Below are 27,908 nucleotides of genomic sequence, written 5' to 3'. Positions count from 1 at the left end.
AATGTGCAGATGTGGACACTGCTGTCATTTCTTGGGCCCTCTCTGCTGAGTTGGATCCCTGCTGCATCCCTCCTGACAGAGCTGTGCCAGTCCAGCATGAAGCATCATTGCGGCTGGTGCAGGCTGGAGATGGGGTTTTTCTCCTAAAATCAAACGTAACCAACATTGCAACACAGTGTTGTCCAATATGATGAAGCCTGATCTCTCCTAAACTTGGTGCATGCTGCAGATATATTGGAAGAGCACTTGAATTGCTTAAGCACACCTTCTTCTGGAGGCTGGGGAGCAGCGGGCTCAGCTCAGGCATCAGAGAATCATAAAATCATGGAATGGTTTGAGCTGGAAGGGACCTTAAAGCTCATCCAGTTCCAACCCCCTGCCATGGGCAGGGACACCTTCCACTAGACCAGGTTGCTCCAAGCCCTGTCCAACCTGGCCTTGAACACTGCCAGGGATGGGGCAGCCACAGCTTCTCTGGGCACCCCGTGCCTCAGCACCCTCACAGGGAAGGGTTTTCTCTGAACATGGTGCAGTGTCCTCCCCTGCCCATGACCAAGCTGGCGGACCAAGCCTCCACTTCCAGATCTCCCTCATCCTCCTTGTGCTTTGAGTATTAAGGGCCCGGGCAGTGTTTCTAAGAAGTGCAGCATAAATCCAGTAAAGCACTTTGCAAGTCCCCAGCTGTAGGTATATAAGCAGTTGTGCTGGATTTATGCTTTTAAAAGTAGCAGGGGGGTTTAGGAGGCTTATGTTTGTATCTTGAAGTTTAGTAAAGGCCAACTTCTGTGCTGGGAGTGACATTCATCACAGTGGCCTTTCCTCTGATGAGTCTACATGAACAACCCAACCTCCTCCCCATGCGACTTTGGACTCTGGTCCTGTGGAGGTTTATGTCATGTTTGACTTCAGGGTGGTGTCCTGGAGAGATGCTGATTTCCATAAGTCAGCGTGGGTCCCTGAAAGCTGACCCAAGCATCCAAGAGGGGCTCCTGTCCGTCTGTCCGTCTCCATCCAGCACCCACCTCACTTGGCACAGGGGCTGGTGAGAGCGCTCAGCAGGGAGCAGAGCGAGGCTGTTGACTAGGTTGCTTTGCTCCCCAGTGCCCACGTAGAACAGGAATGCTCTTGAGCAGTTCTCGCTCCATCCCTTTGAGGTTTTCAGAGCATCTGTACAAGTTCCTGTTCTCCCTTTGTGGCCTCATGTGTGTTGAGGCAACCTGAGAATTCGTGGGGAAGCAGAATGAGGTGTTAGTTGTGTCTTGAGCCGCTTTGCACCAGGAAAAGCTGCGGTTCCTTGTGTTGCAGAGTCTAACCCAAAACAGGAGGATTAGGCTGGTTTGCATAGTGTAGACAACTGAATGTCAGTGGAACGGTTGTCCTCTTGGTCTGTGTTTTCCTGTACCCTGCTTTGAATGAACAGCTCTAATGTAACTTCATCCTGCTGTTGCAAGGATGGTCTGTCTGTGTGTGTGTTTTCTTTTCCTGCTGTAATACAGGGTTTTGAGAAATCTTTTTTTTCTTGAAAATCCTTGGAAAAAAGCACTGAAAGCTGCTCTGTGTGCCCTCTGGAAGAGAGGTTTGCTTCGGCTGTGTCTGCATTCCAAGTGCTGCTGCTTTGCCCTGCTGCCGTGCTGGAGAGGGGGCAGCCAGCAGCTGAGCAAGTTTGATCCATTGGGTGAACTTCAGGTGGAGCAAACAGCTTTTCATGAGCTTCTTCTCTTTATGTTGAGGCCAGGCACATGGGCTCCTGTCCCTCTGCCTGACGCCTCCAGTGACACAGGGTCAGCTGGAGCTCAGCAGTGGCGCTGGCAGATCCCACCACAACTGTGATCCCAGAGACAAAAGTTGCTTGGATTGTTCAGAAGTGCACTGGGGAAGTCCCATAAGTGCTGGGAAATGAGCTGGTTCTTCGATGCAACAAGCACTTTGCTTTAGGAGGGTGTTTCTTCTCCTGCTCCCATGGCTCTCCTCTGAACATCAGGATAGTTCTAGGCTTGGTGTGTCCCGGCAGGACCATCCCTGCCCCCATGTATGAGCACCAAAGATTAACGCCTTCCTGACGGGCTGAACTGGGAGGAAAACCCAGTCCTCCATGCTCCTGGCATGGTGTCTTAAAAACCAAATCGTGCTGCTTTCCTAGAGCCTGCTGCAGGTAATAGTCCAGTGGGTAATCCCTCTTGGACTCACCAAATCCATGCTCTCTACAAGATCTCCCTCCAACTCTGATGTAGTGTGTATTTCTGTAATCTGCTTTCCGAATGCTGCTGTCACAAAGCACATGGGGCCTGAAGGCCATGGTGCACCCCAGGGTGCTGCTGGGTCCTTGGACCTGGAGATGGAGCCAGACTTGGACATGGGCTCACACTGTGGTTGGAGGTCGGGTTTCTGTGCTTAGAAGTGCAGCAGTGCAGTAATCAGCTACCAAATGTGTTTTGTCCTGCTCTGCAGCACAACTGTGTATCTGTACTCTTGTTTCTTTCCCTCTTGTGTTTTTACCAGGCAAATGAGGTGACTGACAGTGCTTACATGGGCTCGGAGAGCACGTACAGCGAGTGCGAGACCTTCACGGATGAGGACACCAGCACACTCGTACATCACGAGATGCACGACGAAGTAGAAACAGACAGTGCCATCGACTCCACCGTGCACTCGGAGTTCACGGATCCCATCGAGGAGCCAGAACATGGGTGAGTGGGGAGGACAAGGAGCAAAACTCACTGTGTGGGGCAGGAAACTGGGAACAGACCAAGACCAAGGATTTAAAATGAAGTGGGCTGAGCCTGTCTTGCTGAAACTGGTTGGTTTCTTCTTTGTATTTGTAACTTCATGCAAGACCAAAATAGCTCTTCTTTAAGAATAATGACAATTAGACTGCACCATGTGTAGGCTGATTTGGAACTTGGCCTGGCAATCTCTTTGAGTTAATCGTTGCTTTGCCTTTGGGAGAAGTTCTGTACCCTCATTAGCATCTTTAACCTCTAAAATAAGTTCTCAGGTGATCCAAACACCTGAAATGCTTGCAGTTTTTAATCCATCACTTAAGACAGAAATGCAACATATAATTTTCAAGTCGGGAGGGGAACTCGCCGTATTCTTGTTTTACCTAAATACGCGTGTGCCCTTTGATGTGCAACCACCTCCTGTAATAACTAGTTTTAAACTTGTGCCTGAAGCACAGAAGTGTGAGCTAACATCTTCTTCCCCGAATCTGAACTGCTGCTGGCGAAACTGCTCCTGGGCCCACCTCCTTTCCTAGCTTTTGCAGGAAAAGTGGGTGTTGGGGTGAAACTGGGATGCTGGCAGGTGGGAGGGGAGGGAATAACTCCTTTAATAGTGACCCAAGAGCACAGGTCTGCACTGAAACCTCTGGAACAATCATAGGTTAAGGTCTGCTAATACACAGAATTGGTTTTGGCCAGTAACACATCACCCTGGCTCGGTGCTCTGGTGAGGACATACAATTCTCATTGCTTTTAGAAAGCACTGGACTTCCCTCCCCCCCAAAATCACATCTGGGGATGGCAAGGGCTCTGTGAGCTGTCAGTGCTGCTGGGCACTCAGTGCCGGGGATGAAAGGGTGCTGTGGATTAGAGAATAAATGAGATTATCTGGCTGGGCTCTTCTTGCCCAAGCATTCAGCTCAGTGACTGTTAAACTGGGAAACAATGGGTCGCTGAGCTCCCCAGCCACAAGGCAGAGGGGCTCCGGGGGGGCCATGGCAGCCTGCATGCGCTCTCGTCCCCTGGGGAGATTGACGTGCCTCGGATTCACCTGCCTGTAGGTACCAAATACTTTGCTTGCGAATTGATTCTTTAAGATTAGGTTCTTCTTGAGGGTTCCTGCTACTCCCAGTGTGGGCTTGGGAAGGTGGAGCGTCCTTTGGGTGCCCTGTCCAAGTGCAGTGGTGCCTGTTGCAGATGTGTGAAATGTATGCAAATTGCAGGTGGCCAAAAAATGCAAGGAAAAAGTTCATTTGGCTTCACGATTTGGAAGGTTTGAAATGGAAATCTCTAGAAATCTCTTACTAAGTTGTTATGGGCTGGTTTTGGTGCCATCAAACCCAGGCAGGACAGTAGTTTTACATCTCTAGTGCCCAGAGCTCTTCCAGGGGACAGTGAGTAAGTACAGGCTGACCGGCGCAGCTGGGGAACTGAATCAAAGCTTCGACAGTGCTTTCCAGTAGCTGTTAGAGCTCAGCATACCTTAGATGGCTTGAGCTCAAGTGGTTATTTAGACCGAGTCTAGTAAAGATTAGTTGGACTCAGGATCCTGAAGCTTCTAGAGCGCCGTTATAGAGCTATGGGAAATACTGTGCTATTTATTGCCCGAAGCCTGATCAGATCTGTGCAGTGCGTGTCAAACCACAGCCCCAGATTTAGAGATTTGGGGTTGGGTTTTGCTCCCAAGATAAAAATTCCACCCCCTGCGTTCTATTCTTGGTGAGGTTTCCGATGCTTTTGGCAGTGGTCTGCTGGGTGCAGCTTCTGACTCACTGCTGGGGAGGCTGGATCCCACTTCGGGAATAGTGGCGCTTCGCTAGTGTGCACAAGGAGGATGTGCAGATGCCCACAAGCTGGACTAGACTTGTCTGCACTTCAATAGAGATCTGCTGCTGTTTGGGCTGGAGGATTGATGTGTTTTTATTAGCGGGATAAGGGCAAATCCTTCAGATGGTGCAGGTTTTTGTCATAAATGGCTTATCTGTAATCTTTTCTTTCTGATTTAGTACAGCAATCTAGTCACACCCCCGTTTTCCCTCTCCTAGCAAGTGGATGCAGATGGGGGCATAGCCTGAAATACCAGTTTTTATGATAATGCAATCTTTCTTGTTTTCAAGCATTGAATTTTGGAGAAGAGAACAGTGCCCGTCCCCCCAAACACATACCTGTGGTTCAGAGGCATGTGGGCTGCTTTCACAGCCTGGTTCTTACAGATACTCCCTGCCTTGTTCCCCCCAGGTTTGAAAGCCTCTGAGGTCCTGAGCAGGACAGTCACAGGACCACAGACTGGTTTGGGCTGGAAGGAACCCTGAAGCTCATCCATTCCCAACCCCCTGCCGCAGGCAGGGGCACCTTCCTGCAGACCAGGTTGCTCCAAGCCCCATGAAGCCTGGCCTTGAACACTGCCAGGGATGGGGCAGCCACAGCTTCTCTCGCCAGCAGTATCCATAGATTTTCTGGTATCTCCTCATCCTCAGTCCTGTGAACGTGAGAATACTCTGGATATGAGTGTGTGTACTGCTGTGGTGGTTTGACTTCATACAGCTATGAAGAAACTACAAGAAACCTGGAGAGGGGCTTTGGACAAGGGCCTGTAGGGACAGGCCAAGGGGGAATGGCTTTAACCTGACAGAGGGGAGACTGAGACGAGCTCTTAGGCAGAAGCTCTTCCCTGTGAGGGTGCTGAGGCACTGGCACAGGGTGCCCAGAGAAGCAAGGGACTTCCAAGAACCTGTGCTGGATGTGTTCAGGGTTTAGGCTTAGGCTTAACACACTGCAGCCTTCTGGATCTGGTGTTAAAAACACATGAAACAGCATTGCCCACTCCACGATTGCCATGAGCATGTACAGCCTTTTCCCAGCATGAGAAGGAAGAGGGCTCCTTTGTCTTGTCAGAGGGTCTGTCACTGCTTCATTTGGCAGCAGCCTGTAAACCGCTGGGATTTGAGGCACTGGGTAGGGAGGTGACAGTGTTAAACCCCAGTGCTGGGCACTTGATAGGATTATACAGCAACAAGCGAGTGGGAGCCTGGCACTGATTGATGAGCAGCTCCCCATGACCCATCACTGCGCATTTGAGCCCAGAACTCCCCATGTGCTGGGCTGCATCCCCAGAGCGTGAGCAGCACGAGAGGGAGGGGATTGTCCCCCTCTGCTGCGCTCTGGGGATACCCCCCCCCTGCAGTCCTGATCCAGCTCTGGGGCAGCAGCACAAGAGGGACATGGAGCTGTTGGAGCGAGTCCAGAGGAGGCCATGGAGATGCTGCAAGGGCTGGAGCAGCTCTGCTCTGGAGCCAGGCTGAGAGAGCTGGACTGGTTCAGCCTGGAGAAGAGAAGGCTCCTTAAGGGGAGACCTTAGAGCAGCTCCAGTGCCTAAAGGGGCTACAAGAAACCTGGAGAGGGGCTTTGGGCAAGGGCCTGTAGGGACAGGCCAAGGGGGAATGGCTTTAACCTGACAGAGGGGAGACTGAGATGAGCTCTTAGGCAGAAGCTCTTCCCTGTGAGGGTGCTGAGGCACTGGCACAGGGTGCCCAGAGAAGCTGTGGCTGCCCCATCCCTGGCAGTGTTCAAGGCCAGGTTGGATGGGGCTTGGAGCAACCTGGTCTGGTGGAAGGTGTCCCTGCCTGTGGCAGGGGCTTGGAACTGGATGAGCCTTAAGGTCCCTTCCAACCTAAACCAGTCTGGGACTCTATGAAGAGACAGCATGTCTGCTGAAATGGAGACATGGAAAAGGGATGTATTAGATGCAATCGGAAAGGCTGCTGTGCTGGCCATCCTCTAACGTTTTTCCCTCTTTTCCCACAGATCCCATCCACATGACCTGCCCCTGGGCTCAGACCTCAGCCACTCCATTGTTACCGTCATCAGCGGAGAGGAGCATTTTGAGGATTACGGAGAAGGGAATGAAGCAGATCTGTTCTCGGACAGCTTGTGTAATGGAGAAAGCAGCTTTAATAGCTCCTCATTTCTCTCTCCCAGGTAATGCTTAGCATAGCACTGGCAATGTTTTAACCAATTTCAGTTGCTTGTTGTCTTTGCCTGTGCGTTGTGTGTGAGTTTTTCCCTCTGGATTTGCACATTGGTCAGCTTGCAGGAAGGGGTTTTTGGCAAACTTTGGATACAACGGGATAATCAGCTCAGAAGTGGAAGACGAGTTGCCTCCTTCAGTCTTTCCTTTTCCTGAGCAGTCTCCATCCTCCCATCCAGAAGCACTAACGCCCAGCAGCAGGTGGAAGAAGCAGTCCACATCTCACATGTGTCCAGGACAGTGTCACATTCCCACTCCTATTAGGGATGTGGCTCCTCGCAGAACCTTTCAGTACAGAAAACCACTTCTCAGCTTTCCCCACATCCTGTTGGATGGCTTTATCTTTTGAATTTTCTCTCTTGTGCTTGTATTTTTTGCTTTGATGTGATGCTTGGCTGGATTTGCACAAGCTGCAGCATCCTTCTTTCTCTGTGCAGCTGCACTCCTTGCGCTGGAGTCTGAAACCAGGCAAATACTGTTTTTCCATGTGGGGTGGATTGTGGAGCTGCTGTGACATTACAAAACCCACCAATACTTACTTTCTAAGATAAAAAAAGCAGAAGCTGGAATGCTCAGCCCACCAAGTCTCTGTGATGACAAACAGCACCAGAGAAACGTTCCGCCCTGGGGCAGGGCATCTTGGTGCAAGGCAGGAGTGGTCCCTGCCAGCCGCACCCTTGTCCTGAAGACAAGAACATGCTTTTTTCCTTCGGGATGATACACATTAGTGTCTTTTGCAGGAGTGTGAACTTGTCATAACATTTTTCTGCTGTCTGCCTGTTTTCCACCAGCTTCCCAAAGCCCTTCATTGGGTTTGGGCTTTTCTTGTTGCACAGGGCTGAAGAACTGCTCTCAAATCTCCAAACCTGCAATTTGCTACAGGCCAAGGCTGACTTTTGTTTTGGAAGCAGCACTTTTGAAGGTGTTAACTAAGCCTGCCATAGGAGAGTGTTGCTGTGGAGCATGCCTAACCCATTACTTCAGGAAACCAGCACTCCAGGGCTTGATGTGACTGGATACCCTGCAGTGGAAGGGACACAAGCTCAGCCATGCGTGTTCTTTGATTACACTGGGCAGAAATGCCAAGGGTGGCTGGCTCTCCTGGTGCTGCAGCTCTTGGATAAAAAGCAGCCTTGGTGTTCATTTTGAGTTTCTCCTTGAGGGTGAGCTTCCAACCTGGTCCAGAAGGCTCCTGGCAAGAAAATACTCAGCTGAAGGAGCTTTGCAATCAGTTAGACTGTATCTTTAACATCAGTCTGGAGCTTCCAGGTTGCCCACACATTCAGTTTTCAAATCTTGCTCTGTCAGATTATTGTCTCCCCTCTGCTCTCTGTCTGTTTGGATTATATCCATGAGATCCTGCTCTGCAGCATCCCTCCTCTGCCGGGAGGGCCTCACTCAGCATGTGGCCATGCAGCTCGTGGTGGTTTATGCTGGAGACTCGCTGCTGGGGCTTGCTAGGGAGATAAACCCTGCACCACCTCCAGAGACAAGAATGCAGTCTGTTTGAAGCAGAGGATTTCACCATGCCTTTCAGGTCTAGCCCTTACTGTGGCTTGTGTGTGAAGGCCCTTAGCTGATTGTTCTCTGAGTTTGGGCTGTTTTCCTGAATAAAGCCCTGCCACCCCAGTGCATTTAAATACAGGGAAACTTTAAAGAACTACAGGATATTGCTAGTTCAGGCTCAACTCTTTCTTTTTTTTTTTGGCTGTGGTTTGAATATGAGGAGTGGTATCACTTGCAAATGGTCACATCACCACACACCCTTTCCGTGTTACAAGAGAACAGGAATAGCATCAACCAGTTTTCCTGCCACAGCTCCAGATCTTCACCAGAGCTCTAGTACAAACCCCAGTAAGCACCAGTGACCTGTGGAAGATGAACGTTACTCCACAAGATGGAGGGAGGAGGCAGGCAGGCTGCACGTGGCAGTTTGCCATGAGGGGAAGGTGGGGATGCTCCAAGGTGCAGTGCGGTTGGGCTCTCACCCACTCAACAGGCACACAACCAGTGCAGCCGGAGGCCAAGTATACCTGCACGCACCCGAAGAGCTGCCAGGCTGGCCTGTGGGCTCTCCTCCACACTGCTTTTCCCCTTTTTGATTAATGTTTGTTAGATTTGGGTTCACACCTCGCCCAGGGGTGCGCTCAGGTGAGCTGGTTTGGCTCTACTCACTGAGTAGAGCCCAGAAAAGGGCACATCCCTTCTTCAGATGCCACAAAGCTTCTGCCACCTCTTACCCTGTGCAAAGCCTGAGCAACTGAACTGACTGCTGGTAAATAATGGTTACCCTGGTCCAAACCTGCCCTAGAGGGTAGGGAGAATGTTGCCCAACTAATGTTTTTTTTTCCAGGAATGGGAAGAGCTGAGTGTTTTGGGATTTACTGTTCTTCAGTTACTTGTTCTAAGGGGGCTCGGAAATACTGTACAGACAGCACAAGCTCAGAGGCCTGATCATGGGGATGGCTGGACCACCAAAAATGTCCCTGAGGGGTTAACACAAAGGGGCTGAGCCCTGCTGGGGTGTCCCACTCACTCAGCATCTCCCGGGCCAGGACTTGCCAGTGTGTATCTGTATCTGACAAGCCCTTTCAGATGCCTTTTAGTTTTAAGCTTGCTTGTGTTTGCTCACCCCTTTACCTGTCTTTCTTATTGAACTCCTTTGGTTTTTCACTATTAACCTTTCTTTGATTCAAGTCTGTGGCTTCCAGAAGCATGTTTTCCTACAGGAAGGTTTTGTGTGTGTAGTTGGCCCCACAGTGCCACAAACTCTTTGCTGTTGAGAAACCCTTGGCCAAGCTCTGTCCTACCCAAGTCATGTCAGGTGGGGGAATGGCTCCCTGGCTTGCCAAATGCTAGTGAGTGCCTCGGAGCTTATTTTCCACGTCAACAGCTGAAAATCAAAAGCTGATCCAGTCCCCTTAACTTCCCAAGCTGTTAAAGCCCTGTAGAACCTGTGTCCCCTTGCCAAATGATCTCTACAGTAAGCCACCACCGCTGCTTAGCTTCCTCATTCTTCATCTTGTAGGACAGAGCAGTTGAATTGCAACCACCTTTTTGAGCTCAGCTTAAAAGTTCCTTGCAATTAAAATCTGCCTCTGTGTGTTACTGAGGTGTGACCGCAGCAGCACGCTGCTCTGTTCTTAAAGCATCCATTGGAAATGATTTGGCTCTCCCAGCACCCAGCCCAGCAGTGAGTTCAGTCTGCATTTACCGAGGCAAACCAAGACCATTGTTAGAGCATCCTGAGACAGGTTGCTTGGAAAACCCTGTTGGAAAATAAACTTTGTAGTCATGTGGGTTTGTGGAGAGCATGAATGTTCCCTTCCCTGGGCTCTTGGTGGTCCTCCAAAAGAGCTGGCTGTTCAGGGCTTTGGAAACATGAGCCAAGATCAGCTGCTGTAAATTTGGCTTCTAAATTCAAGAGAGGGGTAATGGCCCAATGTGCCCTGAAGTTTTTAATTGCAAGTCTTTTGTCTGTCCCCCAAAGCTCCCCTTCACCAAAGTACACTCAGCTTGTGGAAGCCATGGATGAAGTCAGCCCTGTCTGTTCTGTTCTGTCCTGTTGAAATGACCCTTGTGATCTCTCTAGCACCCATCCGCTCGCTGCGAAACTGCACAGCATTATCGCAGATGAAGCATTTGAGTTTTACTGTAGCCAGTGCCACAAACAAATCAACCGCCTTGAGGATCTTTCTGCTCGCCTGAATGATCTTGAAATGAATAGGTAATTGGGCTCGTGTGTGGCCATTTCAGTGTTGGGAGTGATGGTCTGGAAGGGAAGACTCTCCTTTGTCTGGCACAGCTTTACTTTGCTGCTGTGTTGCTTGATTCCTGGTTGGGAAAGGGGATGGATTCCACCAGATAAGGTGAGCCTCTCCAGGTGGTAAAGGTCGTCATAACCTTTATTAAGGTTATTTAAAGGCTGTAATAATGGAGGGCGAGAAGAAGTTTCCTTTACTCTGAGCCACAGAGGCTGGCAGACAATGAGAGTCTTCCCTTCTGCTCTGGGCAGCCTCTTTGCATGTCCTGCTGAGTGGTGGGTGCTTCTCCACACTGAGTTTTGCAGTCCGTGCACTGGGAGTTGAAAGCTGTAAGCTGATCGTGTACAGTATTTCTGTCACCAAGGAAAAGACCCCCAAGCCTTCTGGCTGGTCATACCCAGTGTGAACGCATGCCTGAGTTACTGGACAAACCTGGAAAGGCAGGTAGAGCCCATCCTTCAGTAACCTGAAGACAGCAACTTGCTCTCCATGGCTTGGAACCTCTCCTGTAGATGCTTTTGCTTTGCCACAGTAAGATCTCATGTCATCCAGCTGCCTGCCCACCACCACATGGACCACCACCAGCTGGTGGATGTGATAGGAACCAGGGCCTTTGCATAGGAACTTCATGAGGTTTGAGTGTAATGTTTGAGGTCCACCAGCCAGCAGCTGGACTTGCTGATCTGACAGGTGGGGAGGGGTTTCTATTTGGTTTTTAGTTTTTCAGAGCTGTTTGTCATCTGCTGGGTAGAAGGATGGTGGCATTAATGATAATCGTGCTTCTCACAGCTGGTGTACTCTTTCAAGCCTGGTTTTTGGTTATGCTCTTGGTCTTTGTCTGTCCTACACAGGGACAGTGTAACATGGGAGCTCTCTTGGGCTCTATAGCTATGGGAAGAGAACTGGAAAACAAATAGGAGCTTGACTTTAATTTTTTTTAAATGGTAAAAGTACTTCTGTCCCTTTCTCTTCCTCAGGTAAAGAGTTGTTGGAGGCCTTGAGGGTCAGTGATGGGTCTTGGGTTATGCAGTTAAGGATAACACTGGACTTCCCTTGATGCACCAGTAGCCACACTCCACTCCAGGCTTTCTCCACAAAATTGACCTGTAAAGCTGAACTAACACCTCAGAGCCTTCTGTGGTGGATGGGACTTACAGAGGAGGTTTCCCCATCCTGTAGTGTTGCGGTGGGAATTCCACAGGTTCTGATTTAACACGTGTCATTTGGGCTCAGGGCAAGCAGGTGTTGTCATTCCTCCATCTGTGTCCAGGGTTTCCCATGCTCAAATTTGCTGGAAATTGGTTCCAAATGCCCCGTGCATGGACCCAATGGAAGGGGCATTGCCCCCCCTTTCTCTGTGAGGACGTGGGAGGTGTTCCCATGCAATGTGCGGGACATGGCAGGGCCTGTGGTTTGCTCCCAGCATCAGCAGCAACAGGAAGCCCTCAGTGCAAGGGACAAGTCCCAGCCTGCAGGCAAAGATTGCAGCAGGAACTGGACTAAAACCTGAGCCCAAAAGCCTCACAATGTGCCTGTCGAGGCCTGAAGACACCCGCTCCACGGAGGATGCTGGCAGCTGGGGTGAAGCCCAACTGCCTCACTCTTAAAGGCTGTGGGCATATATACAGTGGTTTATACTTGGAATAAGACGGGGAGCCTGGTCCCAGCACTGGGACACTTCTATCTGAGCCCAAGGCATGGGAAGGCAGGGAAGAAATCTGCAAGGAGCTTGGGATGAGCCAGTTCTGTGGAAGTTTTTAGTTTCAGTGTCCTTGACGCAGTGGTTGTGTGTGGCTCTTCCCCTCCAAGAGCCAGCCGCAGGTGCCAGCCCTGCTTTCCCGTAAGTGTTTGCAGGGAAGAATGTTTTTCCTCCCTCCAGTGCTGGGACATACGTGAATTCCTCCTAGGAATTGCTGGCAAACACAAGGCCCTGACCTCGGGTGGATGCTGAGTGTCCTTGAAGCCTGGCCAGCAGCGGCTCTCGTGCTCCTTGGAAATGTGTGTCTGAGGATGTCCTTTTGACACCAGGGCTGGTGGCCCTGACAACAGCCCCTGGTGGGTCATTGTTGTTATAGAAAAGAAAATTGCCCTGAGCTATTTTTAATTCCTCCTTCTAAGAAGTAATGAAGTTGTTGCAATTCCTGGCAGGAATGGACTCCCAGATGATTTTGTTTATGGCTTTTTACTTTAAACTGAGCTAAGCACCGGGGAATGCAATTGCTGCTTCTCCACTCAGGCTAGAGCTGCGTTTGCTGCTATCGCTCAGCAGTGATTTGTATCAGTGATGTGTCCCGGTGGCATCTGTTTGACAACAGCGTGTGTTTGGGTGGAAGATGAGGAGTGAGAGCCAAGCCCCCACTTGCTTCACAAGCACACAGCTGCATCAGTCACTGGAGCAGCTCTGCTCTGGAGCCAGGCTGAGAGAGCTGGGCTTGTTCAGCCTGGAGAAGAGAAGGCACTTAAAGGAGAGACCTTAGAACAGCTTTTAGTGCCTAAAGGGGCTACAAGAAACCTGGAGAGGGGCTTTGGGCAAGGGCCTGTAGGGACAGGCCAAGGGGGAATGGCTTTAACCTGACAGAGGGGAGACTGAGATGAGCTCTTAGGCAGAAGCTCTTCCCTGTGAGGGTGCTGAGGCGCTGGCACAGGGTGCCCAGAGAAGCTGTGGCTGCCCCATCCCTGGCAGTGTTCAAGGCCAGGTTGGACATAGGGGCTTGGAGCAACCTGGTCTGGTGTAAGGTGAGAAGCTCCTGCAGCCCTCTCATGAGGGGCAGGGTAACGCAGACCTTGGCTGCTTGTACTGTGGGTCACGCTGAGCCTGACCGCTGTGGTATGGTGGTGGCTGGGTTGGGAATATACAGAGCAGGGGTGGGTGACCTCTGTCATCTCCTGGTGCAAAGCAGGGCTCATACCCCTGTCCAGCGATTCTAACTGTGCCCATGCCCGTGCTCGTAACCCAGAAAGGGCCACAATCAACAGCTCCTGAAACGCCTGAGCTACAAGTAGGCACCAGTTCCCTGCCAAACAGTGAGGATGACCTTTGTGGGAAGTGCCAGGCAGTGCAGAAGGGTGGAAGCACCTGTGTAGGGGCAGGGAGGGCTGCGATGCTGCAGGATCCATAGCTCAGTGTGCCCTTGGCGCCAGGCTGAAGCCCACCAACCTCACGGCTATTATTAGCACTTTCCTTGGGGATCAGTTTTCAGCTGGTGAGAGGACACGGCCACTGCCACCGGTGAGGTTATTCCCTTTGGTCCGGTGTCGCTGCGTTGTTCCTGGCGGTGCTGTGCCCGGGCTGTGCGGGTGCTGCATGCTGCATGGGCGCTCCCCTGTGCCCCGGAGTGCTTGCTGTTTCCTGCTTCCCTTCCTCTCCACTGTCAGCTTTCCTGACGCTTTCCTGTTTGTTCTTCATTCCGCAGCCCCAATAAAAGACTCTCAAGCAAGAAGGTGGCAAGGTAAGCTCATACTCCTGTTACTGCTTGTGGGGGGGTGTCCTTCCTAGCTGATGAGCCCAGGGAAGGAAGGCTGTCAAAATAAGCTTGTACCTTCTGGACGTGTTGCATAGTGCTGGGGAAAAGCAGGTTTCATTCTGATCCGGTTTGCAATAGCTGTTTGCAATAGCAGTGGGGGATTTCTCACCTGTGCACACAGCTGGTGCCTACCTCATTTCTTCTGGGGCAAAAGTAGGCGTGCTTTCCGCCACCCATCCTGCACGTGCCCTAGCAGGGGGCATGTGAAGTGGGGGAAGGATTCTCTAGAAGGGCACGACCCTCTGGACTGCTCAGCTGGGCTCTCTCCTCCCCAGGGCCACCATGGTGGGTCTCTAGAAGACCAGAGCGCTCAGCACCCCTACTCCAAGGGATTTCCCCAGACCCCCCTGAAAGAAGCTGCCCACTTTTAGATGACTCTCTTGGTTCTGTTTGACTTTGCTCGGTGTAATCTCAGCACTGGACTCCCTGCTCTGTAAGGGCTTTGCTCTGAGTCACTGTGCAGAGGGTCCAGCCCCTCTCAATGATACTTGGTGCTCACCTTTCCCAGCTCCACCATTCCTCCTCTTCTATGTCATTCTGCTTTTAAGAACACACTGGGACTGCCCCTGCCCCTGGTCCTACTTCCCCTGCCTTCTGCAGTTGTTTCTGAGTGGAACAGGAATGCTGCAGAGGAGCAGCAGCTCAGTTTGAGTGATGCTCATACCCCCATGCCCTGGAACTCGATCTGCTCCTTCAGCCTCTCTCGCTGTGCTCTCACAACTTTCCCTTCTCCGTTTTTTTCCCTGTGGTCAGCAAGTCTCCCGGCACAATTTCCTCTCCTGGCAAGGAAGCAGGTCCCTGATATTACATTTCCTAGTTCCTGTCATCTTACTTTCTAGATCTTTGTTAAAAACACTGGCAGGAAAGAAGGTTGCAGGGAGCAGCTTGTCTCCAGGTTTCCCGGTTTAGATCTAGTTCTTGTCCTGTGTCTGGCAGAGCAAATTTAGGGAGGATTTGAGTTAAACTTGGGAATGGAAGTGCCCTCTTTTGGGGATTGAGCCCTCGTGGCCCTTTTGATGTGCAAGATGCTTTTCTGAGACTGGGACTTGTGGGCTTAGGTAAATACTGGTTAATTCAAGAGCAGTCGAGTTTAATTTGTGATAACGAGAGAGAGAACAGGCTTTTGCTGCAGAGTAGAGCCAGATCCTTAAGATGAGCCCAGGGAAAGCCCTTTGCAGATACTGTAATTACTGAATAATACCAAAGCATGTGCTTTTAGAAAACTGATTTTATTTTGGTAAGGGCTCTTTCCTGGGTTTTGTTATCCAGGTTCTGCTTGTCCCAAGAAATCTCAGCTGCTTAGGCTCTGTTGTGCCTTGGCATGATTTAAATGACAAATGTGCCTGAGAGTTTAGAATCTAAATATATACTCAGGGTGAGGATGCAAAATAAGGCTGGTAATCAGCTATAGGCTCTTTGGTAAATGCCACTTATGCTTCATGAATATTTGCATGAGGATATTGTGTAGCAGGGTGAATTTGAGATCCCACCTTACAAATTCCTAAGGAAAACTAAGGCTCAAAGAGACCTCTGTGGTTTTCCCATTCATCCCCTGCTCAAAGCAGCACAGGCTGCTCGTCATTCATGTTGCAGTGGGGGAATAGAGTGTTTGCCTCCAGGCAGCATCTGCCTGGAGCTCACAAAGCTGGAATACAACTCTCCCTCCCCATGGCAATAGCAGTTTGTAGTGCCATAAGCCCATGGAGCTGATCCACAGCGATACCACAAGGATGAAGCACAAATCAGCCCCTCCACAGGGTGTCCTTTAGAGCGCTGCAGAGTGCGGCCACCAGTGTCACAAGGCCTGGGTAATGATTAGCTCGCTCTGGGCTGTCATGGCTGGTGCGAGGAGGTGGGCTGGGGTGTTTCACAACAGCTTCAGGGTGTTGTTTCCTGCCCTCCTTCCTCTTACACCCACTGCCCCCCCTTCTTATTAACCTTGTCGGTGGCTAGAGCAGAGTACTCTGTCCTTTGCTGGATAGCATGTGGCCTTGATAGGTTCGTAACGCAGGAAAGTGAAAAGAGCGAGCTTTTATCTCTTCCCATTCCAAAGAGCAAGAACAAATGATCATGGGATGAAGTCCCAGAAGCATGTCCACGTCTGCGCTTCCCTCAGCGGGCGCATTTGTTCAGCCGGTAAGCAGCCACCCTTCAGCCCTGTTATCTGGGCACACTGGGGTGCTGGGCTTACTGCAGAACTCGATAGTGAGAAGGACCACTGCTCTGCCAGGGACCTGGTCCATGCTGCCTTTTGTTGTAAATCCAGCAGCCCAAGAAGGAGCAGTGCTCTTAAACCCCTTTGGAAAGGAGATGGCAGCTGAGGAGGGGAGAGAGGGAACCGGTTGTCATCTGGAATTGCCATGCCCTGCGATGGTCACTCTAATGCTGGTGTTGCTGTGGGTTGGGGTGGTTTCTCTCTGTTATAGACAGTTGCATCAGACGAGCACGTCGGCCGGGGGGGTGATGGAGGACTCCTACCGGGACACGCTGGAGTGTACAGAAGAGGACATCACAGACAAGGTAAGGGTGGTGCTGTCTGTGCTGTCCTGGGGCTTGCAGTGCCCTCAGATCTGCAGGCAGGAGTGAGGCTGAAGCTTCTCACGCTGTGCACGGGGTAGATGGGTGCTGGAGCCCTCCTCATCGAGGGGATGGAGAACAGGAGCACTGAGCTGATTTGCAGAGGTCCTGTGTCAGGTCAGGAGGTGGCACTGGTGTCTTCTTCACAGGGTGGAGGTGGGGAGAGGGGGGAGTAGCTACTTGCAGGCTGTATTTTCACTTCTGCTTCACATTAGATGTTCCCAATCTGCTTTTCTGAGATGAGCAATGTCTCTTGATGTGAAACAAGGAATTCCTTTCCTTGGCACACTCTTGCTGCTGCTGCTTATGCCACCAGGATGTAAAACTGATTTTGTGCTGGTCCAGTTGGGGTTTACTTGGGTGTTATGAGAAAAGGATTATAGGACAAGATAGGAGCATGAAAAAGGCTTTGTTTGAGCACCCCTAGCTTAAAATAGTAGGGAAAAAAGGAAAGTTAAAGATAGCTGAGCTGTGGCTTGTGTAAATGTCTGCTGCAGTCCTGAGACTCCTTGAAAATGGCTTTTTAATTCTGGAATCACAGAGAGCTGCATGGAGCAGCATGTGAAAGAGAAATACATACACGTGTGGCTGCACTCCGGTGTCACTATAATGCATAGAAGACCACTAATGAAATTAGATATCATAATATTTACAAGTCTGAAAGATGGATAAAACACATTCTTTAGGGCATCTGGCTCAAGAAACCTTGTATGTACTACTGGAAAAGGCCTTGTGTCTCCAGGGTTCCTTTTTGAACACACTTGCATGTCGCTCGCTGTTCCCCCAGAGCAGTGGGTTGGGTTTTGCAGACATGCTTCTAATTGCCTCTTTGCTAATCATTCTTCTATGGGTATAAATGGGATTGGAATGAATGGAAATGCAAACACAGCTGAAATAAGCCCCATGTAGGTACAGAGAGGAAACATTCATCCCTGATCCTTTCCCACCAGCCAGCATTGGCTCCTCCTACGTGACTTCATTCCCATAGAGCTCTGAACCAGCATCTCTCCGTCCTGTTTTAGGTAGCAGGTAGTTACTCCCTGCCTCAGGTCAGAGCAGAGCTCTGGTGATCCAGCTGGGGTCTTTCCCCCTAGACTTCCATGTAGGATATCACCACAAAGTAAGGAAGCCTTTGGCCCCATATTGGTTCATGGGAGACATCAAAACCTGAGCAGCCAGGGTGTAAAAGGATGTTTTAAAAGGATACTTTAAATCAAGGCATGATTCCAGCAGCGTCTTAAAGAGCAAACCCCGGTGATGGCTCCTGCAGCTCTGGCCACCTTGTGTGGTGGAGAGCAGGATGCAGGTAATGCCAGGAGCTGTGCTGGGGTGACAGGCTCTGAATCAGTGCAACCATCCACGGCAGCCCTGGAGCTGTGCCATGTGCTGGAGGCAGTGGGAGTTGCTCCAGCACTTGGTGCCGCTCTGCCAGTGGGTTTGGGCAGGGTGGCTGATCCCCTCTCCTCTCATACAGGTGGTGTTCCTGGAGAAGCGGGTGACGGAGCTGGAGAAGGACACAGCTGCTAATGGCGAGCAGCACAGCCGCCTCAAGCAGGAAAACCTGCAGCTCGTACACAGGTGAGGCATCCCGGCTTGTGCTGTGGCCAAAACACAGCTTGGCATTGCTCCAGGTGCCTTTTCCTTTCCCAGTCCGTGCTCTGCAGCATCCCGAGCCTTCCCTGCAGGTCGGCTGCCTGCCTGTGTGCAGGGAGGAGCTGCTGGAGCATGTGAGAAAGGAAGGGGATGGACAGAGGATAGCAGGAAAGCTTCACAGCTCTGCCTTGGCCAATCAGATCCCACCCTGGCAGAGCACAGCCATGGTTAAGTCCAGCTGGGATTCTGACTGCCTTCTCTGTTCAAGGGTTGTGCCATGCTGCACATGCTTTTCTGGGGCTCTAGAAGATCCCAGGAGCACAGGAAATGACTTGCAGTTCAGCTGGGATAAGTGTCAAAGATTGTAGAATCCCAGACTGGTTCAGGTTGGAAGGGACCTTAAAGCTCATCCAGCTCCAACCCCCTGCCATGGGCAGGGACACCTTCCACTAGACCAGGTTGCTCCAAGCCCTGTCCAAGATCTTCGCGATGTTATGCTCAGATGTGTGTAACTGTGCTCTTTAGATCTTTATTTGAATATTTTTATGTGCTTCCCTGCCCCACATGTCCATCCTGAAAGGTCTCCATGGGGCTCTGGAGCTCCAGGGGTTAGCTCAGAGAACCATAGCAGGGGTAATGCTGCTTGGAAAGCTTCCCATTCAGGGAAGATGTGTACTTCATCCTCACTCTGTATGGAATTTCTGGGCTGCATTTTCCCATTAGTTGTGGGTGGAAGGGTCAGCAGGGTCCCTACCACCCATCTCTACCTTCTCCACAGCCAGCCTTGAGCCTGTTGCCTTTGGATCTGGGCTGGCCCTTTGGATCCCATTTGATGTAATCATGGTCTTTACTAATCTGGCAGGCTTCTGTCTCCCAGCAGCGTATTTACCCTTGGCAGATAAACCCAGTCAGAGTTTATCTATAGGGCTGTAAGACTGTTAAGTAACAATCCTGTCAGTGATTCAAACAAAGGTTCCTCTAAGCCCTGATGAACTTTGCAGCAGGGAAATGTTTTCACTTTAGCAGCTTGGCCCAGAAGTGTCAGTTGCTTTTAATCAAGCAAAGCCCCGAGTGTAGTCGTTGCTGCTCGAGGAATAGGTTCTTGTGGCAAAAACCCTTCCCCACCTGCCTGTGCTATGCAGTTCCATCAGCTCCAGCACGCTCTTGGCTCTCCTGCTGCCCAGGCTGGGTGCTTTGCGCAGGGCAGGGATGTGGGTGCCTCTGCCTGCGCCAGAGGGCAGCTCGGTGTGCTGGCTTTTCTCTGAGCAGCAAGACTACTTCAGGGCAGAGTAAAGGAGCCCAAAACACTAGAAACGGCTGCAGGAGGATTTTTCTGCCATGGCCACTGCAGGTGGAACCACAACCCTGGGACTTATGGTTGAATTTGGTGATCTTAAAGGTCTTTTCCATCCCCAATGATTCTATTTGGCTACTGCTTGTTCTGGGGGATGATGTGACTGTGATCCCTAGGTTGTGGGTTCTAAAGTGATTACTGTGCCTCCACCCTCACCTCACTCTCTCATTGGCCTCCCACTTAAAGAGAGATATGGGGACATAAACAAGCTGAGACAAACCAGCACGCACCACCTGCTTGTTATATTTGACTGCCATGTTGGTCAGCAGTTGTGTCCTTGGGAGTTTCCTGGACCATGTTGTTGCTCTCCCACTGCATCTGCTGGGATAAAGTGAATCGTAGAATCCCAGACTGGTTTGAGTTGGAAGGGACCTTAAAGCTCATCCAGTTCCAACCCCCTGCCATGAGCAGGGACACCTTCCACCAGACCAGGCTGCTCCAAGCCCTGTCCAACCTGGCCTTGAACACTGCCAGGGATGGGGCAGCCACAGCTTCTCTGGGCACCCTGTGCCAGCGCCTCAGCACCCTCACAGGGAAGAGCTTCTGCCTATGAGCTCATCTCAGTCTCCCCTCTGTCAGGTTAAAGCCATTCCCCCTTGTCCTGTCCCTCCAGGCCCTTGTCCAAAGCCCCTCTCCAGGTTTCTTGTAGCCCCTTTAGGCACTGGAGCTGCTCTAGGGTCTCCCCTTAAGGAGCCTTCTCTTCTCCAGGCTGAACAAGTCCAGCTCTCTCAGCCTTCACTGTTATAGGTGTGCTTGCCCTGAAAGCTCGCTCTGGTTTACAGTGTGCTTCTCCCAGTTCTCCTTCCAGAGAAAGGGTGTGAAGAGAATGCGATCCGCCCCTTTGGGTGGCATCGTGCTGGGGTCGGGCCATCAGGGATGGTTAATCCTCTGTCTCCTTTTCACAGAGCAAATGCTCTCGAGGAACAGCTGAAGGAGCAGGAGCTGAGAGCTGACCAAACACTGCTGGAGGAGATCAAGAAGCAGAGGGAGCTGCTGAGCAAAATGGAGAGGGAGAAGAGCATTGAGATTGAGAACCTGCAGGCCAGGTGGGGCTGGGGCAGGGCTGGGTGGTCGCAGGGCTCCTGGACCCACATCTACAAGCTGGAATACGTGTACATGCTGTCACTTTGTGACTGCAGCCTTTGGGGACACAGAGTGCAGGCAACAGTGAGTTTAACTTCATGAAAGGTGTAAACAAAGTCATTATAAACCTTGAGTTTTGGCTGCTTCTCCTACCTTCATTCCAAAATCAAGTCCCTGCTTTGATCCTAGTCTCAATCTCTATATTTGAACTTCCCTGATGCAGTTTCAGTTTAAGGTCACATCCATGTGCCTGCGCTGCAGTGCGTGAACGAAGAGCTTTGGTAGTGCTTATTCCCGTTAATGGCCTGTGGAAGCACATTTGATGCTCACATGTTTTCCACCTTCCTGGAAACAGGCAAATACCTGAGAAGGAAGAGTCGTTTGACAGGCAGTGTCCCAGGGTGCTTCATGCTACCTCTTGGCTTCCAAAGGAAAAAATCCTGTGGGAGAGGTTTAATTTGACAGGTTTTTGCTGCTGTTCAACCCTTGCAGCAAATGAAGGATGAAGGCAGTGGGTTTTTTTACCAGGACAGTTACCACGGCAGATGGATGTTACTTTACCTGGAGGAAGCAAAACCAAAGCTCTCTCTGAACCCCTGCACTGGCTCTGCCCAGGCCATGTCTCTGCTTTTTGGTGCCAAGCTGAGGCCTGTCCATGGACTGATAAAGCCATTGGCCTAAAGATTAGAGTTGGACCTGGTTGAGAAGAGCATGGCTGTGGCCTCCAGACTTGCCAGAAGTCATGCGGATGCCCTGCTTTGTCCCCTAGGAGTAGAAATAGTTGAAGTCTCAGAATTTGCTTTGAAAAGATAACTCCCTGCTGGCTTGCCTTCAGCAGGTCCTAGTTAATATTCCCTGTGATGTTCCAGCCAGGTCTCCCACACTCGGGGTGCTTGGGTGAGTTTCTTACACATCTCTTTCCTGTTGCAGGCTGCAGCAATTGGATGATGAGAACAGTGAGCTGAGATCCTGCGTCCCGTGTTTAAAAGCCAACATTGAACGACTTGAGGAGGTGAGGACCAGGGCTGCTGGAGTTGCCCACACCAGAGCTCAGTTCTCATGTGAGATCTGTTTAATGTATGAGCAAATCAGCTGTTTCTGTGCTCCAGTCTCTGCAGGGCTTGCCTCTGACCAGAGCTATTCCATCCTGCTATCCGTACAGGATCCCAGGGTTTGGCTTGGAAACTGGGATTAAGAAATCCCTAATACATCTCTCTGCGCAGTGGTGTCAGCCCTGTCCTGCCTGGTTAGCAGGGGACTCGTGCCCTCTTGTGGAAGCTTGTCCCCATCCCTGCGGCCACAGCCTGCAGCAGGACAGTCCACTGCACAGGAGGAGGAGGAGCAGCTGTGCTTCATCTTTACATCCTGCCTGGGCACATGTGCTCTTGCTGGATTGGAGAGTTGAGTCTCACAGATGATAGAACCCCAGACTGGTTTGGGTTGGAAGGGACCTCAAAGCTCACCCAGTTCCAACACCGTGCCACGGGCAGGGACACCTTCCACCAGACCAGGTTGCTCCAAGCCCCGTCCAACCTGGCCTTGAACACTGCCAGGGATGGGGCAGCCACAGCTTCTCTGGGCACCCTGTGCCAGCACCTCAGCACCCTCACAGGGAAGAGCTTCTGCCTAAGAGCTCATCTCAGTCTCCCCTCTGTCAGGTTAAAGCCATTCCCCCTTGGCCTGTCCCTACAGGCCCTTGTCCAAAGCCCCTCTCCCAGGTGTCTTGTAACCCCTTTAGGCACTGGAGCTGCTCTAAGGTCTCTCCTGAAGGAACCTTCTCTTCTCCAGGCTGAACCAGCCCAGCTCTCTCAGCCTGTATTCAAGGCCATGCAGCTGCTGATGGTGCTGGGGTAGGAGCTTTGCCAAGGCACTGGAGTCTCCACGGGATGGACAAGGTCCTAATTTTAGGAGAGGATGTGGGTTACAGATGTAACATGGTGCAGAGGCTGCATTCTGTTTCTGTTCAAGCTTGTGGCAGATGTAAAATTGAAAATGCAGTGAAATCCAACCTCTCTGCCTGCTGAAGGCACTCAAACATTTCATCTGCTCACAACCTTTGAGCCCCTGGGGGAGTGCTGCAGCTCCATCTCTACTTGATGTGGCCACAATGATGGTCTTTGTCTGCCGAGACCTTGTAAGCTCAGTTCATGGTGCTGGGGTAGGCAAACCACTGTGGGCCTGAAGCTACATTTCCTGCCTAGGTGTGTTTAGCCACACGAAGTTGGTTTTGATCCTTAATCTCCCTGCAGAGCCATGCTGCTTTTCTCCACAGTTAATGGGATTAACAAGGAGCGAGAGGTGCAAATACTGCTCTTCCCTGCTGAGGAGGATTTCGTTATCAGCATTGCGTTTCCTCCTGGTGGGGCTTTTGGTGCTCTCCTCCATGGATACTCCAGCCCCAGCAGCTGGAGCTCCCCCTCGGAGCTGTTCTCACCTCTTCATGTCATGAGTCATCCAGCACCAGTGCTGGCTGGGTTCTTGTGGCATTTTTGGCTGTCTGAAAGCCAAAAGGGGCTTTCATAGAGGGGACCAAGCAGGAGAGCTGGGCTGTATGTTTTCATCCTGGTTTGAACTGGTTGTATTCCTTCTTGAGTCAGTCCTCAGTTAAATTCTTTCATATCTGAAACAAAGGATGAGCATCCCTAGAGTAGCTTAACATCTTGGATTCATGGCTTTTCTGAAATCCAGACCTCATTTTGTGTCTCTTCTTGGCCTGTAGGCCTTTGCTGGCTCCAGGCCCACCCAGGCAGTGTCCCACACCAGGGTATTTGCCTGTGTGCGTTTATTCTTGAGTCATCTCTTACTGCCTCTCTCTTAGCAATGCTATTTTGGTGTGTGGCTCTTCTTGCTGCTGCCAAAGCACTCGGGCTCTGAAGCCCTCCTCCAGCAAATGAAATCCCAGCAGGCAGAGCATCCAAATGCGTCAGCAAGAAGAACCTTCCCCATGGTGCTCAGCGTGTGCCATGTCCTTGAGCGAGTGGGAAGAGCCCTGGCAAGCACCGAATGAAAATGGGCCCTGAGACTATTGCTCTGTGTGTCATTACAGGAAAAGCAGAAGCTGCTGGATGAGATTGAAGACCTCACAGTGCAGCTCACAGAGGAACAGGAGAAAAAGAGGAAGATGGGGGACAAGCTGAGTCAGGAGAGGCACCAGTTTCAGAAGGAGAAGGAATCGACACAGGAGGTAAGTAGAGCTGGGGCTGTTTACCACAGCCCTGGCCTGCTAATCCCCCAAGGTAGGGCTGTGTGAGGAAGCTGGCCTTGGTAGCCTCCAAAGATAGGTGTCAGTGGAGCTTTTAGCCCTGCCTGGGCAGAGAAAGGTCATACAGCAGCTTCAGTATAGAACATCTGTGGCTTTTGGCTGTGTCAAAATTCAGCCCAGGTGTCTGCATCTGTAGACCCATGGGTCTGTGCCACCTCCTGTCCCTCTTCTGCATAGGACAAGCACGAGGATGATTGCATGTGGAGCCAACAGGCTTTAGCAGGCAGGAGGGGAGGGGTGCGAGGCTACCTGAGGGAGAGCTGCCAGCCTCTGTGTACTTAGGGGCAGAAACTCAGCCCCTTACAGGCATCTGGGGTTGGTAATTCCAGCTGGAGGCTCAAGCAGGACTTTCCGTTACAGTTGGAAAGGGGCTTTGGGCCTCAAGGTGGAGATTATTGTCATTGCGGTGATACCGAGAGCACACGGGTGAGGTGGAGTCCACAGTGGGCAGGAGGGAGCTCTCCAAGCCCATGGAGGTTGCTGGTGGGGTCTGTGTGCTGCCACATGGTGCCCTAGCCAAGTCCTTCCAGGGCTGCCGTCATGGGTTTCCATGGCTTCCCCTCTCCTGTCTGCTAGAGGTGTGGGAGAGGAAGTGGAAGACCCCGAGAAGGTTCTGTTAATCCTGCTGCAGCAATGGATGGGGCCCAGCTGGGGACAGGGCGAGCTGCTGGGCTTGCAGGAGTAGTGGCACTCAGTTGTCCTCTTCTCTTATGCTGCAGCTCATCGAGGACCTCCGGAAGCAGCTCGAGCACTTGCAGCTCTTCAAACTGGAAGCTGAGCAGCGGAGGGGCAGGAGCAGCAGCATGGGGCTCCAGGAGTACAACAGCAGGACACGGGAGACGGAGCTGGAGCAAGAGATCAAGCAGCTTAAGCAGGTACCCAGCCCTGGGCAGGGAGGGAAGTGTCTTGGGGATGCTTGGGGATGCTGATTCCCTGACCCGAGGAGTGGTCAGCAGGAGCCTGGGGGCTGTGTCCCAAGGAGGTAACCATGGATCTGGCAGCCCACTGCCTTCTTGCTCTCCTGTCCTGGGACAGGAGAGGTTGGCTCCTTCTGAGGGACCCCCTCGCTCTGCCGAGACTGAGTCAGGAGGCTGTGTGCTGTTCCCAGTGCTGTGTGAGCTGCTCTGAGGGCACCACGTGCTTCAGCAGCGTCTGGTTTGTCTGTTGTGAACAGGATAACAGGAACCTGAAGGAGCAGAATGATGAACTGAATGGGCAGATCATTAACTTGAGCATCCAGGGAGCCAAGAACCTCTTCTCAGCCTCCTTCTCTGAATCCCTGGCAGCAGAGATCAGTTCAGTCTCCAGAGACGAGGTACGTGCCAGGGGGAACTGCTTACCTCAGCCACATCTTCCTGGGGTGGGTGCATCTCCTCTCAGCCAAAGAGGGCTGCCATGGCCCTGTCTGTAGTCCAGCTCACCCCCAAAATCCACTCGAAAGCTGTCGTGAGCTAAGAACTACCGACACAACTGTTTGAAGAGCTTGCAGGACTTCCCTGCCTGCCAGCCTCCTTCCTGGGAAGAGGGGAAGCTGCTCCCTGTCTGCCGATCCTGGCAGCTCCACTTTGCTGCCATGTGAGAGCCTTCCTTTTCCTGGGACACACCAGCCACCACGGCATGTGTCTGTCTGCCTGTAGCTGTCTTAAAACCCCAGGGCATCTGCCCTGGAGATGGTGGCTGCTGTGGTGTGTGTTCCCCCTGCTCCATGGCTGCACCCCAGATGCTGGGGTGTGAGCCCACGTGAGCATCAGAATTCAATCTTTCAGACCCCAAGAAGCGGGGAAACACCTGGGTGTTTCCGGGGGCAGCGGGAGACTGGTGCTCCTGGCTTTCTACATCCTATCTGGCTGAGGACTTGAGAAAGGACAAGAGAGGGCAGAACCAGCAGCTGAGGGAGTTCTCCCTGATTCCTTATACATGGCCAGGAACATCCCAGGCCAGAGTGAAGAAAGGGGGAAACCTCCATGGTTGCACAGAGCTATGAGAAGCCCCGTTCTTGTGCTGGAGCAGCAGGCACTGACCACTCACTCCCTTTCTCCCTCCTTTGCAGCTCATGGAAGCGATTCAAAAGCAAGAGGAGATCAACTTCCGGCTGCAGGACTACATAGACAGGATCATCGTGGCCATCATGGAGACAAACCCTTCCATCCTGGAGGTGAAGTAAGGGCGGCTGAGAGCCGCCGGCTGCGTGCTCGGTGAGGGGTGTGCATTTGCTGCTCTGAGAGGATAAAGAGGGACTGGGAACGTCTTTGCTCTTGATGAAGGCTCAAGGAAGCATCCCGTCAGGTCGGCAGGTGAATTAGCCGGCGGAGCAGGGATAAGGAAGACCAGCAGCAAGGCTTTGTTGTCTGACTCCAATGGTTTGAAACCCTTCTGGCTTTTGGGGGGTGAAAGGGAACCTGGAGAAGAAACACAGGCAATGGGAAGCTGCCTGTGAAGCTGGGAACTGTCCCCGCAGCGGCGTCGGACCCTCTGGGTGCGGGGTGTGAGCAGGAACTGAGGAGATGGAGGACGAAGCAGTGGCACTGACGCTTTCCCTCGCTGCCCTGTCCAGCCCAAGTATCTGCTTTGCCAAAGTGTCGCTGACACACTCACTCACTGGGGCAGATCTGGGGGAGAGGGGAGCGTGCCCCGGGCTTGTAGAGAGTTCTGCTTGGTTTGTTTTTTAATTAACTCACTGCACATGTCCTCATTCAGCTGGCGCAGTTAATCCTTGCCCTGCTGCTCCTGTCGGGAAGGGGTCGCGTGCTGGCTCCTCTCCCTTGGTGGCAGGCACAGGCAGGGAGCGGCCGTTTCGGGACACTTTGTCACCTGCCTCCTTATTTATTTGGCTGTCCGTGGCTCACTCCTGTTGGCACTCCCGGCTCTGCCGCCCTCCTCCCAGCTCCCGTGGATGGCTCTGGGAGGAGAGGCGCCTTCAGCCGCCACTGCAGACACACGGATGCTGTCTGTCTGTCCAGCCTGCAGGGACGGAGGGGAAAGGCTGCAACTCTTCAGTTTGCACCAGAGCCTGGTCCTGGCGTACATGGAGCTGCAGCGGAGAGGGCTGAGCTCTCCCAAAGTCCCTGGCCTGGGGCCAATGGCCTGTGCCATTCCCACCCGGAGCAGGGCTCTGCTGGTGATAGCTGCAGTCCTGGAGGGAGGGCCCGCTCCTGCTGCCTTTCCCACTGCTTCCCTGTGCTGCAGCCAGGGATGGAGCCGCCACTCTCGTGTCTCAGCCTGGGCTGAAATCCCTCTGTGCCACTGGGGAGAGGAGACCAGAGGTGCAAGAGCAGCTCCCTGGGAAACAAAAGCCATGTTTACACCAGACAGCTTTCGGCTCGCTGGCACATAGCGTGACCCTGGGGAGCAGCCACGAGAGCCAACCTGCTCCTGTCCAGCACCGGGACGAGAAGCCAGCGGCCTCCCAAGGATCCAGCTTCAGGTCAGGCCCAAAGAGCCGTTCTTCTTCCTGCTTGCAGGTTCAGAGGTGCCAGGAGAGGCCTGAAAACAGAAGCCAACAGCGATCCCTTGGCGGGTGCCCGCTCCCCCCCACAGCACTTCCACGCACGCAGTTGGCACCTCTCTTCCCATGGCAGCAGAGCCGGGTGGCACCCTGCTGGGTGCTCCGCACGCTGTCGGCATCGGCCGCCACCACCCTCCCTGCTCACACCGCTCCTGCGGGTGCTCAACCCGGGGTGAGCCCCATCCCCTTGGCCGAGGGGGGATGGACACCCCCTGCACACCCCGTCCCCTCCCTGCCCCGGGGCCACGGGAAGAAGCCACGTAATGTACATTTCCAGAGAAGTTTTGGGTGTAAATCAGTGTATACTTGGAGAGGGAAAATTTTTCTATCTTGTAGAGTAGGTATTTTTATAGAATGAAGGTTGCTCATTTTTTTAATACTTTAAAGAAGAGAGAAATGTATCTGTGTATACACAAAAGCATATATATATATATGTATAAATATATAAATATGGGAGATCTGCCTTTCTCCACTTGGGATCTTGGATCCCCAGTTCTCA

At 52.1% G+C, this 27,908-nt stretch overlaps 1 protein-coding gene across 4 annotated transcripts in view; it reads left to right on the top strand.

Annotated features, from left to right (window-relative positions):
• The window catches only part of RAB11FIP3 (RAB11 family interacting protein 3), a 77,871-nt gene extending 50,376 nt beyond the window's left edge, over positions 1 to 27,495 (top strand). For 3 of the 4 annotated variants that reach the window (XM_065683726.1, XM_065683729.1, XM_065683728.1), the window contains 12 exons: positions 2,500 to 2,687; positions 6,525 to 6,698; positions 10,340 to 10,474; positions 13,925 to 13,960; positions 16,462 to 16,555; positions 18,087 to 18,190; positions 20,465 to 20,605; positions 21,573 to 21,654; positions 23,689 to 23,826; positions 24,624 to 24,779; positions 25,079 to 25,219; positions 25,955 to 27,495. In XM_065683726.1, coding sequence (XP_065539798.1) covers positions 2,500 to 2,687; positions 6,525 to 6,698; positions 10,340 to 10,474; positions 13,925 to 13,960; positions 16,462 to 16,555; positions 18,087 to 18,190; positions 20,465 to 20,605; positions 21,573 to 21,654; positions 23,689 to 23,826; positions 24,624 to 24,779; positions 25,079 to 25,219; positions 25,955 to 26,068 — 1,503 coding nt within the window. In that variant the 3' untranslated portion in view covers positions 26,069 to 27,495. The remainder of the gene's footprint in view (positions 1 to 2,499; positions 2,688 to 6,524; positions 6,699 to 10,339; positions 10,475 to 13,924; positions 13,961 to 16,461; positions 16,556 to 18,086; positions 18,191 to 20,464; positions 20,606 to 21,572; positions 21,655 to 23,688; positions 23,827 to 24,623; positions 24,780 to 25,078; positions 25,220 to 25,954) is intronic. The other variant, XM_065683727.1, reaches the window with a different exon arrangement.
• Positions 27,496 to 27,908: the final 413 nt, after the last annotated feature.

The sequence above is a fragment of the Lathamus discolor genome, chromosome 6, assembly GCF_037157495.1.
Source record: "Lathamus discolor isolate bLatDis1 chromosome 6, bLatDis1.hap1, whole genome shotgun sequence".
Taxonomy (NCBI): Eukaryota; Metazoa; Chordata; class Aves; order Psittaciformes; family Psittacidae; genus Lathamus; species Lathamus discolor.
This window is presented reverse-complemented; position numbering and strand designations above follow the sequence as displayed.